The sequence below is a fragment of the Taudactylus pleione genome, unplaced genomic scaffold, assembly GCF_031769625.1.
Source record: "Taudactylus pleione unplaced genomic scaffold, aTauple2 ptg000201l, whole genome shotgun sequence".
Lineage (NCBI taxonomy): Eukaryota > Metazoa > Chordata > Amphibia > Anura > Myobatrachidae > Taudactylus > Taudactylus pleione.
Genome location: NW_028284603.1, coordinates 53,357,749 through 53,376,018, shown reverse-complemented (window position 1 = coordinate 53,376,018; position 18,270 = coordinate 53,357,749). Strand labels below are relative to the sequence as shown.

General features: G+C 42.4%; 1 protein-coding gene across 2 annotated transcripts in view; it reads left to right on the top strand.

Moving 5' to 3' along the window:
- The window catches only part of ACOXL (acyl-CoA oxidase like), a 549,975-nt gene that overhangs the window by 410,991 nt on the left and 120,714 nt on the right, over positions 1-18,270 (top strand). The window contains exon 17 of one of the 2 annotated variants that reach the window (XM_088477381.1): positions 14,144-14,214. The exons of the other annotated variant lie outside the window; for it this stretch is intronic. Coding sequence (XP_088333507.1) covers positions 14,144-14,214 — 71 coding nt within the window. The remainder of the gene's footprint in view (positions 1-14,143; positions 14,215-18,270) is intronic. 2 annotated transcript variants of the gene reach the window in all.

The window sequence follows — 18,270 nt, the reverse complement described above, 5'->3', positions numbered from 1 at the left end:
AGCCTAATAGAGGAACAGATGGGTGTGAGCCCCCAAGGCAGGACCTGGTGCTCCGCTCGTGTCTGTGGTTATAGCAGAGTTCAAAAGTAGCGTGAGCATGACGAAATGCGTTAAGGGCTTCTTCACCATCTGACTTCCATTCACACCGAAGAACCCGGCTGCTACTACTCCCGCTGTCTTTTGAACTCTGCTATAACCACAGACACGAATTGAGCACCCGGTCCTGCCTTGGGGGCTCACACCCATCTGTTCCTCTATTTGGCTGCACTGTAATAGCTAGAATCTGATTGGTTGTATGTGCAACATCTCCACTTCTTAAATCCCGCAGAATTTCAGGTACAGATTGAAATTGACTGCTAATATATTTTTAATCACCTTGGTTTTTTTTTTCTTGATTTTTTTTTTTATAATTTTATATGTGGTGTGGATAAAATGGGTAGAAATATGACATGTTTGTACAGAACTGTAATTTTCACCAAAGAAGGTTTCAGTATTCATAATTGTTATACTGTAGTTTTATTGCCCAGTTGGATAATTTACAGTTTCAGTGATAAAGTCATATTATTTGTCTTTAGGGTGTGGGCTCAAAATAAGTAGTCCACGCAGACCAGGTATCTTTAAATCTTTTGTATGAGTCTTGGAAAATACTAGTAATTGTTTCCATGTGATAAGTCTGCCAAATATTTGCTATTACTTTAGTACAGGAGGGGTTTGTTTAGTTTCTTCCAAAATGCAGCTATTAAATATTTAGCAGCATTTAGAATATGTTTTATGAAGGTTGTACGATTTTTCAGGGTTTCAGGCAATGGGCGAAGTAGTAAAGAAGAGGTGGGACCATGATGCCTGTGATACTTGTAATTCTTTTGTGAACAGTTTTTCCAAAGCATCCTAAATTTGGGACAAGTGCACTAGATATGGAGGAGTGTTCTCCTCCCAATGTGATCTCGGAGTTTGAGGAACTTAGGGCCTGATTCAGCAAGGATCGCAACTGCTAAAGCGTACGCAGACGGGCGATTGTTGAATGCCGTTGCAGGGGTGTGCATAAATTAGCCACTGCGATGGTATACGCAGCTTGAGCTCTCACTACGTGCAGGAAAGATAGTAATTTAGTGGTAGGGTCAGACCTGCCCTAATGGTGCGAGAGGCTCCGATGTACTTCGATGTTACTGATGCTTTGGCTGGATTGCAGGTATTACAGATGTGCGAAAGGGGAAGTGGGCATCTGCATGTCATCCGTGCGAGCTCTTTGCGATTGCAATTATTAGCATACTTTCGCAGCAGAACTGCGTGCACGATCACATCAGCAGTACTTGCCCTTATATTGTTGAAGTGAGAGGGGACTAGTTAATTTTGAGCTCTTAAGCTGCATACACACACAACGATTTTATGAATGATTTTATGAACGATTATCTGTCAGATTTTTTAAAGTGTAATAAACGATTTTTTGAACTACAAAAGATTTTTGTAACTTCCGTTAATGAAAATCGTTCAGTTGGTCAGTCAGAATGAACTACAAACGGGAACGCGCATGAACAGTAATCGTTCATTGTTATAACTAAGAAACTGAACGATTTTTTCAATGATTGAATGATAACGACGTCGTTATAGTTAAATCGTTAAAAAAGCCGTTACGTGTGTATGCACCTTTAAGAATAACTTTCTGGGTGCCTTTTTTTATCTCAAGATTTTGTTCTTTCTTATTCAGGTCATACAGTAGATATCTTTTTTCTTTAGACATTGTATTAATTCAAAGTTGATATGTTGCTGATATCAGGCATTTTTGGAATTGATCCTCCTTTACCACTTAACTGGCAATTTTTTCTTTCTCCACAAAAACAGATCAGAAATTGACGCTGGAGGGGCTCTAATTCAATTAAAATGAAAACATATTTTTAAAATGTATTTAAATATGTAATTGAATCAAAATATGCCATGGGTGTCTTGCACTTTATAAAAGTTTTAAACCAAAATTTATTTAAAATTGACACCAATATTTTATAATTTTTTACTCCACTGTGAGCCCACTTTATTTTTATAAAACAACTCTCTTAATTAAAAAATGTGGTAGGGAATGGACAGTAGTCTGTGATCTTTCAGGGAAATCTAACATGCCACGACCTAGTCGTCTGGGGATCGAGGAAGTGCGACAATACGTTGCTAATGTATGGGGGCCATTAGTTGATTTTTTAGTTCTGTTTTACAGAAGCGCCAGAGCCCACTGAAAAACAGCTACATATATATGATGGGGAGCACCTGCACTTCCATCTTTTACTAGGTGGTAGACAAGATTTGATACATATCAAACCTGTGTCACCTTATTTTTTCACATTGACATATGAAAATCATTTTAATTTATTAATGCTGAGCAGGTGAATCTAAGCAATTAGAGTGCCATTAAGTGACAAATTCAGCTGTGCAAATTGCATTTCTAAAGGCCCCCATACATCAGAGATGGATTGCAGCAATCGTGCAATTTGCAATCGATTGTGTATAAAAATCTGCAATGTATGGGCTTCACAGATCACAAATTGCAACCAAAAAGTGATTGGAATTGTTAAATCTGATTGTTCAACATGTTGGATTTCACAGATTAATTGGGGCTGTAGATTGCTAGTGTATGGCCATGATCAGCAGATTTGCAGACCGTTACCAGTAAATTGATGGGCCTTTCAAGATTGTCCGACCTGTGTTTTCTGCAATCGATCTGCAAATCACTGAAAAAGATCTGTAATGTATGGGCGCAGATTGCTCGATTGGGAAATCCTAAGATCGGGCAATAAATCTTCAAATTGTTCAATTGTGGTTTTCAGATTGCTGATGTATGGGGGCCTTAATGCAACATGTGCATACTTTAGCTGGATTAGTTCCTAATCTAAAGGCCCCCATACATCAGCAATCTGAAAACCACAATTGAACAATTTGAAGATTTATTGCCCGATTTTAGGATTTCCCAATCTAGCAATCTGCGCCCATACATTACAGATCTGTTTCAGTGATTTGCAGATCGATTGCAGCAAACACAGATCTGCCAATCTTGAAAGGCCCATCATTTTACTAGTAATACCTCTTTTCCACCAAAAACCCAGGTCCGACCTGGGTTTTGGACATGGTTCCAACCCTGGTCAGACCCAGGTCAGACCCATTAATACCCCTTTTACACCAAAATCCTGGGTCCGACCCTGGAATTTGAGCACTGGTCAATCCCGGGTCGAACTCGGCTTCAGACCCGTTTACACTGCAACTTGACCCGGGTTATTCCCGGGTTTGCCCCGTTCACACTGAACCCGGGTAATCCCTGCTTTTCTCTATAGAAGTCATTAAAAATGGTCTGTTTTAAAGTCTGACAAAGATGGTCACAAAAGGCAACAAAAGAGAGGGGTGGGGACTGATTACAGCATTGCTACAGGTTGCTGTTCTGGCTGTGTATCAGCCTGCGTTTGTGGCTGTTGGTCAGGCTGTGGTGCAGGTTGCTGTTCTGGCTGTGGCAGGCTGTGTATCAGCCTGCGTTTGTGGATGCTGGTCAGGCTGTGGTGCAGGCTGCAGTTCTGGCTATGGCAGGCTATGTGCCTGCCTGCTTTTGTGGCTGCTGGTCAGGCTGCTGTGGTGCAGGAGGTTAGGCAGGCAAGCGATGGCTTCATGTGCATCTCTCTGCAGGGCACTGACAAATTACATCATCTGCCAGTGCCCCAGAAGCTCCAATCAGCATCTTTCAGAGCTAGCCGGGTCAAATAAGCAGGGTAGCACCCGTTCACACTGCCGCATGACACGGGAACAACCCGTGTTCAACCCTGCTCTCAACCCGAGTAAGATTCCCAGGTAAATCAACCCGGGAAATTTTTCTGGGAGCCGTTCACACAGAGCATCGACCCGGGTCGACCCGGCAATAACCCGGGTTATTCGGTTGGTGTAAAAGGGGTATTACTGTCTGCAAATCTGCTGATCATGCCGATACACTAGCAATTTACAGCCCCAATCCATCTGTGAAATCCAACATGTTGGACAATCTGATTTACCAATTCCAATCACTTTTTGGTTGCAATCTGCGATCTGTGAAGCCCATACATTGCAGATATTTATACAGAATCGATTGCAAATTGCAGGATTGCCACAATCGATTGCTGATGTATGGGGGCCTTAAATGAAGGACGTAGTGTGTTATGCCACTTCATATGACAATCCAAGGATTGTCTGCTTATAAATCTGATGAAGTATATCTGGCTTTGACCGATGCAAAGCTGATAGCAATCATTCTTTTACTTGTATTAATCTGACTGCTAAAAACTTTTTTTTTCTCTAGTTTCTATAAATAAGGCTATTTGCACTTCCTGAATAATTGCATATTGGCCTTCCTTCCCTTAGACAGCATTCTCAGTATTTGTTTTCTACATATTTTCCCTGCAATAAATTGTCAAAGGGCAAAAAAATAAATTCATAATATTTATTTATATACTCTATCACTTCCTGCTTCATCTGCTACTACATTATACTGCTTTTATAACCTCGCTTACTGTGTAGGGACTGTGGTATCAGTAATCCAGCTGCACAGTAATTGTGTACTCTGGTTTAGGGATAGTGAGCAAGAAAGATATTCTCAAATAACATAGCGAATATAATGCCACAAACAATTGTGAACCATGGACCTCATTCAGAGCCGGACGTTATTTGCGCTCACTCGTTCAGTAAAAAGGGGTGGCTATTCAATCTTGCGAGCAGTTCTGACTATAAAATAACCCAGTGACGTGGTCAATGACGCTGCTGTTTTAATTATGCACACCCTTAAAACGCCCGTTTTGACCTTTAAGCACGCCTGCGTTCGGATCTCCACTCCCCGTTTTCAAGCACCTTCCCCTGTTACCACCCACATACGCCTCCTCCTGTCACTCAAAATAGCAGGCATTCGCTATTTAGCGAACAAACGATTTTCGGCCGCACTGACTGGTTCGCGCATGCGTACTACGATCCGTACGCATGCGCAGTTGGGCAAACATCGCTCAGAACGAACGAGCGGCCGCTTATGAGCGGCTCTGAATCAGGCCCCAAGTTACTCTGTCTATAACAAACACAATGTCCAATGACAAACTTTCTAATAAAAGTACAACAAAATATATACAGTGACACATTTTCTTTAATGTGATCGGAGGCAGTAATATGAATTAATTCTGAACATTTCCACTTCAGGTACCATGTTCATTTAATTGGAATCTATATTATAATTAATTTGGCATTAACAATATTTGTGTGTCATAAACATATAAAAGTTATTTTACTAGGCTGACTCTATCCTTCTGGTATAATACCATATTGGGGGGGTATTCAATTTGAGACGAAAAGTCTGAGGTTGGACTTTTCGCCATCGTCATTGTTTTTTCTGGGATACAGTATTGGATTGCGTACCCGCTTTATCTCAGTATTCAATTTGGACCCAGCGAAAACGAGACTCGGCGGAAAGGTGAGTATGGAAAAGTCCAGGGAATATTCGAGAAATCATCCTGGGACCCTCCCCTAAAGATGTCCTGACATGGGGGATCACTATGGGTACCCCCGTTTTGGCCTGCAGAAGGTTGTCAGGGTTTTCAAATAGGTGTGGCACGTGCATAAATGCACCTGTGAAGAAGGGGTGAAGAAGAACATTTATCTTTTTCTTTTTTTTTTTTAAATAACTATTCCCATCAAATTTGGGGTACCCTAAAATATATTTTTTAATTCTTAAAAAATGCACCTGCCGCTACCACCCGCATTCTAGAAAACACCTGCCGCATACATGGGAACCCCCCCTGAATTCATTTCGCTAGTTTAAAACTTTGTTCCCCTATATTTGTTTTTTTCAACCCCAAAATGAAAGTACATTTTTTGGGGTGTCCTGAATAATTTTTTTTTATTTTTTTTTAAAACAGATTACTTTTAGGGGACACTCCCAGGGCTGCAGGCTATTTTTTTAAGCCTGCACCCCTAAATCCCAATTCTGCAATTTTTATTCGCCATGTATAACATGGTGAATACCAATGGTGCATACACACGGTCAGATTTTTCCTTCAGATCTGAACGATAACGATTTAAAAATCGTTCAGTTGTTCATATCTGACATATCTGACATGCCTGAACGATGGACGATGAACGATGCGCTTTCCCGTTTGTCAGATAACGATATCTGACATCTGATGTGTTTGCAGTCAGACTTGGACGATTCCATACATTTTAATGCAGTCAAAAATCGTTCAAATCGTTTAAAACTTTGGTAAAATCGTTCAAATCGTTCATCTGATAAATCTGACCATGTGTATGCTCCATTAAGGTGACAAATCTGACCGTGTGTATGCTCCATTAAGGTGCATACACACACAACGATTTTTTTGAACGATTATTGTTAAACGATATCGTTTAACGATAATCGTTTGAAAAAATCGTTCACTTTCTGAGTCAAACGATGAACGATTTTCGTTCATGTGCGTACACGTTTGTAGTTTGTAGTTCAGCCAGACTTGTCAACTCAAAGATTTTCAGTAAGGGAATATGCAAAAATCGTTTGTAGTTCTAAAAAATCGTTCATTACATTTAAATGAACATGGTAAATGAACAACTTTAGTAAACGATTTTAGTTGATTTTTTCAAGGGAGAAAATCGTTTACTAAAATCGTTCATTAACTAAATCATTGTGTGTGTATGCAGCTTTATCCCTGTTTTTTAACAAAGACTGTTCACACCTGCGAAAAGTCTTTGAAATTGAATATGGGGATAAGTGAAACAGGCGAAAATGACATCATCTGCGATAAATTATCGCCGATAACGGCTTTTCGCAGCCTAATTGAATACCCCCCATTGTCGTGAAGCTATGAAATATTTATTTGTATAGATAACTGTGCTTTAGCTGCACTACCACACATGAAAAAGGTTTTTGCCAAGCCAGGACATGATTTCTACATGGATCTAGGGAACTATTTATTCAATAAAATAATACATTCATGTGTCTAGCATTTCACAGGTACACTGCAGGTACCAGGGCATGCTGTCACAATTGCCAGCATGCCCTGGAAGCCATTCAAATTGGGCATAATAGGGACCTGTTGCGTGCAGTAAAAAATACATTCAGGTCCATAAATATTGGGACATTGACAGAATTTTCAGATTTTGGCCTCTATTCACCACCACAATGGCTTTGAAATGAAACAAACAAGATGTGATTTAACTGCAGACTTTCAGATTTAATTTGAAGGTAATTACATCCAAATCAGGTGAACGGTGTAGGAATTACAACGGTTTCTATATGTGCCTCCCACTTTTTAAGGGGCCAAAAGTAATGGGACAAACTAAACAATCCTAAATCTAACATTCACTTTTTAATACTTTGTTGCAAATCCTTTGCAGGCAATTACAGCCTGAAACATAGACATCACCAGACGCTGGGTTTCATCCCTGGTGATGCTCTGCCAGGCCTCTACTGCAAATGTCTTCAGTTCCTGCTTGTTCTTGGGGCATTTTCCCTTCAGTTTTGTCTTCATCAAGTGAAATGCATGCTCAATCGGATTCAGGTCAGGGCATTGACTTGGCCATTGCATAACATTCCACTTTTTAGCCTTAAAAAACTCTTTGGTTGCTTTTGCAGTATGCTTCGGGTCATTGTCCATCTGCACTGTGAAGCACCATCCAATGAGTTCTGAAGCATTTGACTGAATATGAGCATATAATATTGCCGGAAACACTTCAGAATTCATTCTTCTGCTTTTGTCAGCAGTCACATCATCAATAAATACAAGGGAACCAGTTCCATTGGCAGCCATACATGCCCACGCCATGACACTACCACCACCATGCTTCACTGATGAGGTGGTATGTTTTGGATTATGAGCAGTTCCTTTCCTTCTCTTCCCATCACTCTGGTACAAGTTGATCTTTGTCTCATCTGTCCATAGGATGTTGTTCCAGAACTGTAATGGCTTTTTTAGATGTTGTTTGGCAAACTAATCTGGTCTTCCTGTTTTTGTGGCTCACCAATGGTTTGCATCTTGTGGTGAACCCTCTATATTCACTCTTGTGAACTCTTCTCTTCATTGTTGACTTTGACACATATACATCTACCTCCTGGAGAGTGTTCTTGATTTGGCCAACTGTCATGAAGGGGTTTTTCTTCACCAGAGAAATAATTATTTTGTCATCCACCACAGTTGTTTTCCATGGTCTTCCGGGTCTTTTGGTGTTGCTGAGCTCTCCGGTGCGTTCTTTCTTTTTAAGAATGTTCCAAACAGTTGATTTGGCCACACCTAATGTTTTTGCTATCTCTCTGATCGGTTTGTTTTGATTTTTCAGCCTAATGATGGCTTGCTTCACTGATAGTGACAGCTCTTTGGATCTCATATTGAGAGTCGACAGCAACTGATTCCAAATGCAAATGTCACACCTAGAATCAACTCCAGACCTTTTACCTGCTTAATTGATAATGAAATAACGAGGGAATAGCCCACACCTGTCCATAAAATAGCTTTTGAGTTGATAGTCCCATTACTTTTGGTCCCTTAAAAAGTGGGAGGCACATATTGAAACTGTTGTAATTCCTAGACCGTTCACCCGATTTAGATGTAATTACCCTCAAATTAAATCTGAAAGTCTGCAGTTAAATCACATCTTGTTTGTTTCATTTCAAAGCCATTGTGGTGACAGTGACCATGTTGGCATCATATGTCTACATGGATGGCTTTAGCGGTGGCTCCAGTGTTGTCTTCTGGGTCCCAACTACCATATAACCAGCAGTTCCGGTGGTGATGTCTGACGGAGCAGTGTTTTGGTGAATATTTTACCCTTACCAACCCACCCATGCTGCAGCCTGACCCTAGCCTCACTCCGCAGCCTAACCCTAAGACCTCCCGGTAACGCCTAACTGTCGGCATTCTGAGAATATCGACATTTCAGATGTCAACATTGTGAATATTTAAACATCCTGGGGATATCAACATGGCGCCTGTCGACATGTTAAACAGTGTCTATGTTCTAATGTCGATTCACATAGTAACTATCGACCAAGTGATCGGAACTCTTTTTGTGCGCCCAATCCCGAGAGCTGGTTGGCACTATGATGGGGAGACCCCATGCTGTGTACCCCATAGCCAGTACAGATTTTGATCCAAAACCAGCCATTGATCCACTACGGATACAGAAAGGTTGAAAGTGCCTACAAAGTTGCTACTTAGTAAATCTTGCCCAGTAGTGATTTCTCACTGCTAAAGATCACAATTCTAAACTCAAGCATTTTCTGCTGATTATGAGGCAAAAGAGCAGCTATAATCACTGCTTAATATCTGTGAATATGCTCAGAGTATCAGATAAGTGTCACATACCATTGGTTTAAATAAAGTTGTACAATATTTTCCAATAGCATTTCATCTGATGGAGGATAATTGTTGTTGTGACATTTTACAATAACGAATATCTATGGGAACATAATTTCAAGGGTTTTCAGCTGTGGGCCTGATTTAGGGATAGACGCTATAGAACAGCCGCTGCGTCTTTTTCAAGTAAAAAGACTCCTGCCAGTTTCTGTGATCTGCTACTGTGTCCAAGGACGCAGCTTCAAATCAACTGCGTAACCATCTGAGTAACCCTCAGGTAAAAGGTCCGGGAAAATCGCACTGCCGGGGCCAGTGAAGCTGCGTCTAAGGACGCAGCCACTGGCTTCGCTGCCCCCCAAACACCAGCAGCATATCAATCATCAAGTCAAGTTTTTGTGGCCTATTTATTGAAGACATAAACAAGACTGCAAGTCTAAGTGAGCAAATAAAAGTTTTTCGCTTCATTATCGTCTTTTTTTTTTTTTTTTGTGGCTTGTTACAGAACTTTCCTAAATACAGTATATAAACTGCCTCCATTACTGTGATGCACATAGCAACCCTTTGGGAGGTTTATTCTGTATTTAAGGTTCAGGTGTTGGGAGGACACAGAAACTTGCATTAGACTAAAGGCCCCCATACATCAGAGATTGATTGCAGTAATCGTGCAATTTGCAATCGATTGTGTATAAAAAACTTTCCCTTTTTCAATCGATTGTGGCAATTCTGCAATCTGCAATCGATTGAAAAAGGGAAAGATTTTTATACACAATCGATTGCAAATTGCACGATTGCTTAAATCAATCTCTGATGTATAGGGGCCTTAATACAAAATAATTGCCTATTGGGTGCTTGGAATATCTGTACATTTACATGTTTGAGCAATGTTAAAAATTATTTCTTTCTGCATCACTCTTGAACTTCTTTGTTTTATCATTGCACCACAGCTTGTAAAATACACTATATGGACAAAGGGCCTGATTCTGACCCGCTCGCGAGCGCTGAGCGCTCGCAAGCGGGTCGATGGTGCCCAAGTGCACATGCACACGACGGAGGCGCCTCCGTCGTGCGCATGCGCGAGACCCGAATAACGACGGCCAAGCCGTCGTTAAGGGTCTCGCACCAAAGGGGGCTGTCGATGGTGATTGACAGCACGACCCCTTTGGTGGGCGTGCCGGGGGCGTGATAGCCCAGACGGTGGCGTTCCCATGGGAACGCCTACCATCTGGGTCTGGCCCCACTGACATCACTAGTGATGTCAGTGGGAGTGCTTTTGGCTCTTATAGAGCCAAAAGCACTCCTGGGCTTGCGGCAGCGAGACCCTGCCACACGGTCTCGTCGCAAACCCGATGGCCTTGACCATCGCGACCATCATTTTGGCCGCTCGCTATAGCTGTGGGTGGTCACCCACAGCTATGCGAGCGGCTAGGAGGCCGCTCCAAAAAGGAGCAGGGACGGCCCTGATTCAGAGCGAGCGCTCTGTCAGAGCGTCCGGCTCTGAATCAGGGCCAAAGTATTCAGATGCCTGACCATTACACCAACAGAGACTGTAATATACTTTAATATGAGTTGGTCCCTCTTTTGCAGCTATAGGCTTTCCACAACATGTTATGCTGGCCATACATTAGCACGATTTAGGGCCGATTGCCCGATTTTCCACGCTTGGTAAGATGAATCGTGTAGAAATCGTGTATTTTTTAAGTAGGATACGAACCGAAGCGCGGTCCTGCAGCTCCTAAAACATATCATATGATCAGATGTGCAGCCCATATGATCCATCATGTTCGTATGCTGAACGTGGCATGTTTTTCACCATGCGATGTAATCGTGCGTCCGACCGCTGTCATTTCAGTGACATTTTGAAGAATGATCAGTTTTTCAGCAGGCACACAATCGATCGTAAGGTGAGATCGTATGTACATCGTGTGTCCAGAGTGCGTTCGGGACTGCCAGGGAGCTGCCGGGGAGTTCAAGGGAAATCGTAAGATGAATCTTATCTTATGCTGGTCGTACTAGTGTATGGCCAGCATTAGAATGTTTCTGTGGGAATTTGTGCCCATTCATTCTGTAGAGCATTTATGAGGTCAAGCACTGATGTTGGACAAGAAGGCCTGGCTCGCAATCTCCGTTCCAGTTCATCCCAAAGGTGCTCGATTGAGTTGAGGTCAAGGCTCTGTGCGGGCCAGTCAAGTTCTTCCACACTGAACTCATCAAACCATGTCTTTATAGTCCTTGATTTGTGCACTGGGGCACAGTCATGTTGGAAAAGATAAGGGCCTTCCCCAAACTGTTGCCACAAAGTTGGTAGCATAGCATTGTCCAAAATGTCTTCGTATGCTGAAGAATTAAGACTGCCCTTCACTAAATTAATTTTGCATATTTCCTGTGCTGCTAAACATCAGATTGCTGAATCTTGGAAGCAAACACACCCGCACTTGGTTTGTGGCCAAAATGGGATATATAACAAGCCTACAAAACAACTCAGTGGATAAGTTGTATGCAGTATGGTCACCATGGCACATGTCTCAAGGTGTTTCCCTCTCTGGTCTCTCCTGATCTCTCGGCCCCTACACTTTCTACTTTTCATTTCTGTTATTCCTTCTTCTCCCCTCCCTCTCTTGCTTTATAGACTCCTTTATTCATCTCCTCCAGCTCGCTCCAGTTATGCTAACTTTATATTTTCTACTTATTTTATTTTAGTCATTTATTTATCCATTTTTAGATTTTTTTTATTCTTTCCTTCTACGTCTCTGACTTTTTGAAGACTATCTGTATAAAACCATTTGCAGCTCTGTACTTTAACCCTCTAATCACCTTTGGGGTTTATTATTCTTCGCTTTCTCTTTTTTTTTTAGTTTGATTCCCTCTCAAAAGGTCCTCACAACCTCATCCCCATTTTTTCTCTATAAATATCTGTTATACTATAGAAAATGGGCCTCAGACTGCACACCCTGAACATATATATATATAATTGGAGGTGCTATCTGTGGAGACAATTGACATATACACAAAAATAAATACAGGGGCTCAACTGCAAATTAACTGATTGTATATAAATAAATAAATAAATTTTTGCACTGAATAGAGGTTTTTTGGCATAATCTTGGCCAAGGTTATGGGCCTACCCACCACATCCGGGTAACCTCTGTCGGGTAGGTCCCTAACATACTAGGGTTCAAATCCAGAGCGCAAGACACCCCCAAACTAGCCCAGCTAAGCCACCCCAAGACACCGCTCTAATAAGAAAGGTGAAGTGTAAAAGAAATAGTTAAGAGCAGCCACTGCTGCATATAAAGAATAAAAATAAAAAAGTGAAATACATATATAAAAAACAAACAGTGAAGAGTTAAAATGTGTTGAAGGAAAAATGTGTTATACTGCGGTGCACTGAGGCAGATCAACCAAAACAATCCAGGGGGACCCACGTCCCAAAAATGAACCAAAGCTGTACTACACAGTCTAAATATTTGCAGGACTTACCTATATTGTGCCTCTGACTGGTGTGCATATTACTATGCCAGACTTCATGCTCTAAACCAATGTAGTAAGGGTGCTAGTCTGAGTGGAAAGTGTCTCAGGCTTTCCAGTTGTGCAAAGCAAAGCACTGATTGGATTCATAAAGAAAATGGGCCTCAGACTGAAAACCCTGAACATATATATATATATATATATAATTAGAGATGCTACCTGTAGAGACAATTGATATATACACAAAAAGAAATACCGGTGCTCAACTCCAAATTAACTGATTGTATAGCTGGTTATTTTATGTTTATGTGCAGTCTGTTTAAGAATAGTTTTGAAATATGCTCTTTTACTATGTGTAAATTTTCATGTTATCTCTGTATGGTTTTTTTTCTGATTTTTCAATAAAATTCTATACCATTATCCCTGCTCCGCCAAACTTCACAGTTGACACAATGCAGTCAGGCAGGTAACGTTCTCCCAACATCCGGCAAACCCAGACTCGCCCATCTGCCAAACAGAGAAGCGTGATTCGTCACTCCACAGAACACATTTTCACAGCTCCACAGTCCGTTGTCGGTGTGCTTTACACTACTCCATCCCATGCTTGCCATTGGACTTGGTGATGTGAGGCTTGCATGCAGCTGCTCGGCCATGGAAACCCATTCCATTAAGCTCCCGCCGCACAGCTTTTGTGCTTACATTAATGCCAGTGGTAGTTTGGAACTCTTCAGCTATGGAATCAGCAGAGCATTTGCGACTTTTACGCACCATGTGACATAGCAGTCGGTGACCCCGCTCTGTGATTTTACGTGGTCTTCCGCTTCATGGCTGAGTTGCTGTTGTTCCTAAACACGTCCACTTTCTAATAATATCACTTACAGTGAACGTGGAATATCCAGTAGGGATGAAATTTCACAAACCATCTTATTGCAAAGGTGACAGCCTATCACAGTACTACGCTTGAAGTCACTGAGCTCTTCAGAATGACCCATTTTGTATCACAAATGTTTGCAAATGGAGACTGCATGGCTAGGTCTTGATTTTATACACCTGGGACAACGGGTCTGATGGAAACAGCTCAATTCAATAATTAACAGGTGTGGGCAAATACTTTTGTCCATATAGTGTATTTTGAAATGATTTGTTCATGTTTTTTAGCACTGCTAACATATATAATTAATCAATATTTTCCTTATTCTCATTGCTGTTAGGTTAAAATGATTCATTTTTATTAATAATGTGTTCTTTAAATGTAAAAAGGAAACATGCAGAAATATTCACTGTCAGAGCTATTCAGTGGTGATTATATTGGTTAAAAAAAATCCTCATGTATTAATTCAGGAATATTTTGTGTCTCCCAGTGACCTTGGAGCAGTTTGCGTTGGCTGTGGAGTCTTGTCTTGTGCCAGAGGATCAGAGTTTGCTAATGGAGGTATAAAGGAATTCCCCTTACAATCTACAGTTGCTTGTTTACAATTCAGTTCTGCATTTAGTCTAATTTAAATTGCACGATTCATGTCATGTGCAGGAAATATTATTCTTATCCTATCTAACCCACTCTGCACAAGTTGTCTGGCAGGGCACAAGTTTGGAAGCAAAGCCTTTCTCTTCCCAACACTCCTGATTGGAAGCCTGGCTAATTTAGGCCATACCCCTTATACACACAAACGATGTTCTAATACTGTACATCCAAACCACTGTCTTCTTTTCCAGAAGTCATGCCCCTTTTCACCATAGATAATTGTTACTGTTTAACCAATTTGTCCGAACAACCGTATGTTGTCCATTTTCAAGCGTTTGAGAGTAAAAGGTCGATTGTAATTTGCTCCCATACATTACCAGATTTTTGTTCCAGTCAGCTATATTTAACAGATAATCTGATAGTGTGTATCTAGCTTTAAAGGTGGTTAAGAAATATATATTTTGCCATCCTGTGTTACAGAACCATCAGAACTGCACGGGTTTCCACCAGGGTCTACTTCTAGGTGGTGGGGAGGAGTGTTCTTTAACTAGATGGCAATGCATCTTTAAACTCTGTGATTTGTTTCTATCCAAAACCTGTATATAACTGTTCTATCTAATGCTTCACCATTTCATGTATACAGAACATTAGTGAGTACACGTTTGCTTCAGCAGTTATGGAAGTGAAGGGTTTCTGCTGTGTTAAATCTGATCAGCATGTATCATGAAACACAGGGCTTTGGGGTGTGAGAAAGGTACAGCTGCAGTATCTGTTATAATGCATTGTTCTCTATGACATTGCTTTACTTTTTGATAGTTTATCTGTAACATGTCTAGACATGTCTGTACAAATGTGTACTTTAAATCTCAAATTCATAGTGGAAATTGGACAGGTACAGAACAGTACTGAGGACAGCTGCAGAACACTAATGAAGACATGGCCAATGAAGCACCAGGGGCAGGGAGGTGACATGAGGCAGAGCCAGGCTTGCCTACCCTCCCGATTTGGCCTATGAGCCTCCTGTCCCACCCAGAAAGGCAGACAAGCCTCCTGTCGGACGCCGCCCCCCTCCACAGTAATGATAGAAACCCCCGCAGCGCGGCGGGGGGGCAGTGACGCGATTTGCGCTGAATGGTGTCTTCGTGGACCCACCCCCTGCTTAACATTGCCGTTAATTTCGGCATTGCGAAGAGGGAGCTGGGCCGCAATCGCACTGTCACGCCCCGGGCCCTGCCCCCAATACTTAATCATTGCCCGGCCACGCCCCCCGCTGTATGCAGACATTCAGCTCCCTCCCGGAAGGAGGGAGGGAGCTGAATGTCTGCAAGTATGGGCAGAGCAGGAGCCAGTGACAGGAGCAGAGAAGTGTCAGGGACAGAACAGCATGGTGGGCAAGGGCAGAACAGCATAGTGGACACTGGACAGAATCGTTTGGAAGACAGGGGCAAAACAGTCCCAAGCAGTGGCTGCTCCAGGGGTGAGGCTGCAGCACAGTCGAAAATTCAAATAGGGGGGCCACACCAACTGCCATTGAGTCCCAGCCATCTACGTTTGGCAGCATTTGAACTGACAGTTGGTGTGGATCCCCCATTTGTATTTTGGAATGCTCTGCAGCCCCGCTTGTGGAGACACCACTGGTTCCAAGTATGGTAAAAGAAGTGCCAGGGGCAGACTAGCACCAAATACTGGTAATGAAAAACATGGAAGAGAGGGGGAAGAGAATCATAATGGGCCATACAGCACAGAGGTCAGGGGAAGAGAAGTAGCAGGGGCAAAACAGCAGAGAGGACAATGGCAGAGAAGTACTAGGGGCAAAATAGCACCAAGAACAGGAACAGAAGTACTGGGAACAGAATAGCGCAGAGGACATGGGTAGTGAAGTTCCAAGAATAGGGGCAGAGAGGTACCAGGGGCAGAACAGCACTAAGGTCATGGGCAAAGAAGTAAAAGGTGCAAAATAGAGGCAGACAACAAGTGCAGGACAAGCATGCCAGGACAGCACCATATACAGAGGAGTGCTATGGCAAAAATGCACCAAGGATAGGGGCAAAATTATTTCAAGAACATACTTACCAGAGACATACCTGGGTCAAGCACAGCAGATAGGGGTTGTCAAGTACTAGAAATATAATAGTATGTAGAACAGGGAGAGAGAAGTACCAGGGGCATAACAATACAATGGATAGTAACAGTACATAGGATAAGGACAGAGACCTTCCTGGTGCAGGGAAGTACAAGGGGTAGAATAGCACAGAGGACATGGGTCGAAAAGTACCAGGAGCCATGAACAGCAGCAGAGAATTACCAATGGCAGAACCTCATAAACAACAGGTTTAGAATTCTAGGGCATAACAGCACTGAGGACAGAGGCAGAAAAGCAAAGAGCATAAGGACAGAGATGTAGAGGAACAGACATCGAGGTAATGGGAAGTGAAGTACCAGGTACAGTACAGCACAGGGGTACAAGGGGCAGACCAATACAGAGGACAGGGGCAGATAAGTGCAAACACAAAACAGCACTAAGGGCAGCTGCTAAACAGTACTGTGGACGGGCAGATAAGCACCAGGGTACGGAAGTACAAATGCCAGAAAAGCAGAAGGACCAGGATCAGAGCAGCACTGAAGACAGGGGCAGTGAAGTACCATGGTAAGAGAAGCACCAAAGGCATTATAGCACAGAGGGCAGATGTATAGAAGAACTATGGTAAGAGGAGCACCAAAGGCATAATAGCACAGAGGGCAGACGTATAGAAGTACCATGGTAAGAGGAGCACCAAAGGCATAATAGCACAGAGGGCAGACGTATAGAAGTACCATGATAAGAGAAGCACCAAAGGCATAATAGCACAGAGGGCAGACGTATAGAAGTACCATGATAAGAGAAGCACCAAAGGCATAATAGCACAGAGGGCAGATGTATAGAAGAACCATGTAAGAGAAGCACCAAAGGCATAATAGCACAGAGGGCAGACGTATAAAAGAACCATGGTAAGAGAAGCACCAAAGGCATAATAGCACAGAAGGCAGATGTATAGAAGTACCATGGTAAGAGGAGCACCAAAGGCATAATAGCACAGAGGGCAGATGTATAGAAGTACCATGGTAAGAGGAGCACCAAAGGCATAATAGCACAGAGGGCAGATGTATAGAAGTACCATGGTAAGAGGAGCACCAAAGGCATAATAGCACAGAGGGCAGATGTATAGAAGTACCATGGTAAGAGGAGCACCAAAGGCATAATAGCACAGAGGGCAGATGTATAGAAGTACCATGATAAGAGAAGCACCAAAGGCATAATAGCATAGAGGGCAGATGTATAGAAGAACCATGGTAAGAGAAGCACCAAAGGCATTATAGCACAGAGGGCAGATGTATAGAAGAACTATGGTAAGAGGAGCACCAAAGGCATAATAGCACAGAGGGCAGACGTATAGAAGTACCATGGTAAGAGAAGCACCAAAGGCATAATAGCACAGAGGGCAGACGTATAGAAGTACCATGATAAGAGAAGCACCAAAGGCATAATAGCACAGAGGGCAGACGTATAGAAGTACCATGATAAGAGAAGCACCAAAGGCATAATAGCACAGAGGGCAGATGTATAGAAGAACCATGTAAGAGAAGCACCAAAGGCATAATAGCACAGAGGGCAGACGTATAAAAGAACCATGGTAAGAGAAGCACCAAAGGCATAATAGCACAGAAGGCAGATGTATAGAAGTACCATGGTAAGAGGAGCACCAAAGGCATAATAGCACAGAGGGCAGATGTATAGAAGTACCATGGTAAGAGAAGCACCAAAGGCATAATAGCACAGAGGGCAGACGTATAGAAGTACCATGGTAAGAGAAGCACCAAAGGCATAATAGCACAGAGGGCAGACGTATAGAAGTACCATGGTAAGAGAGCACCAAAGGCATAATAGCACAGAGGGCAGACGTATAGAAGTACCATGGTAAGAGAGCACCAAAGGCATAATAGCACAGAGGGCAGACGTATAGAAGTACCATGGGAGTAGAAACAGCA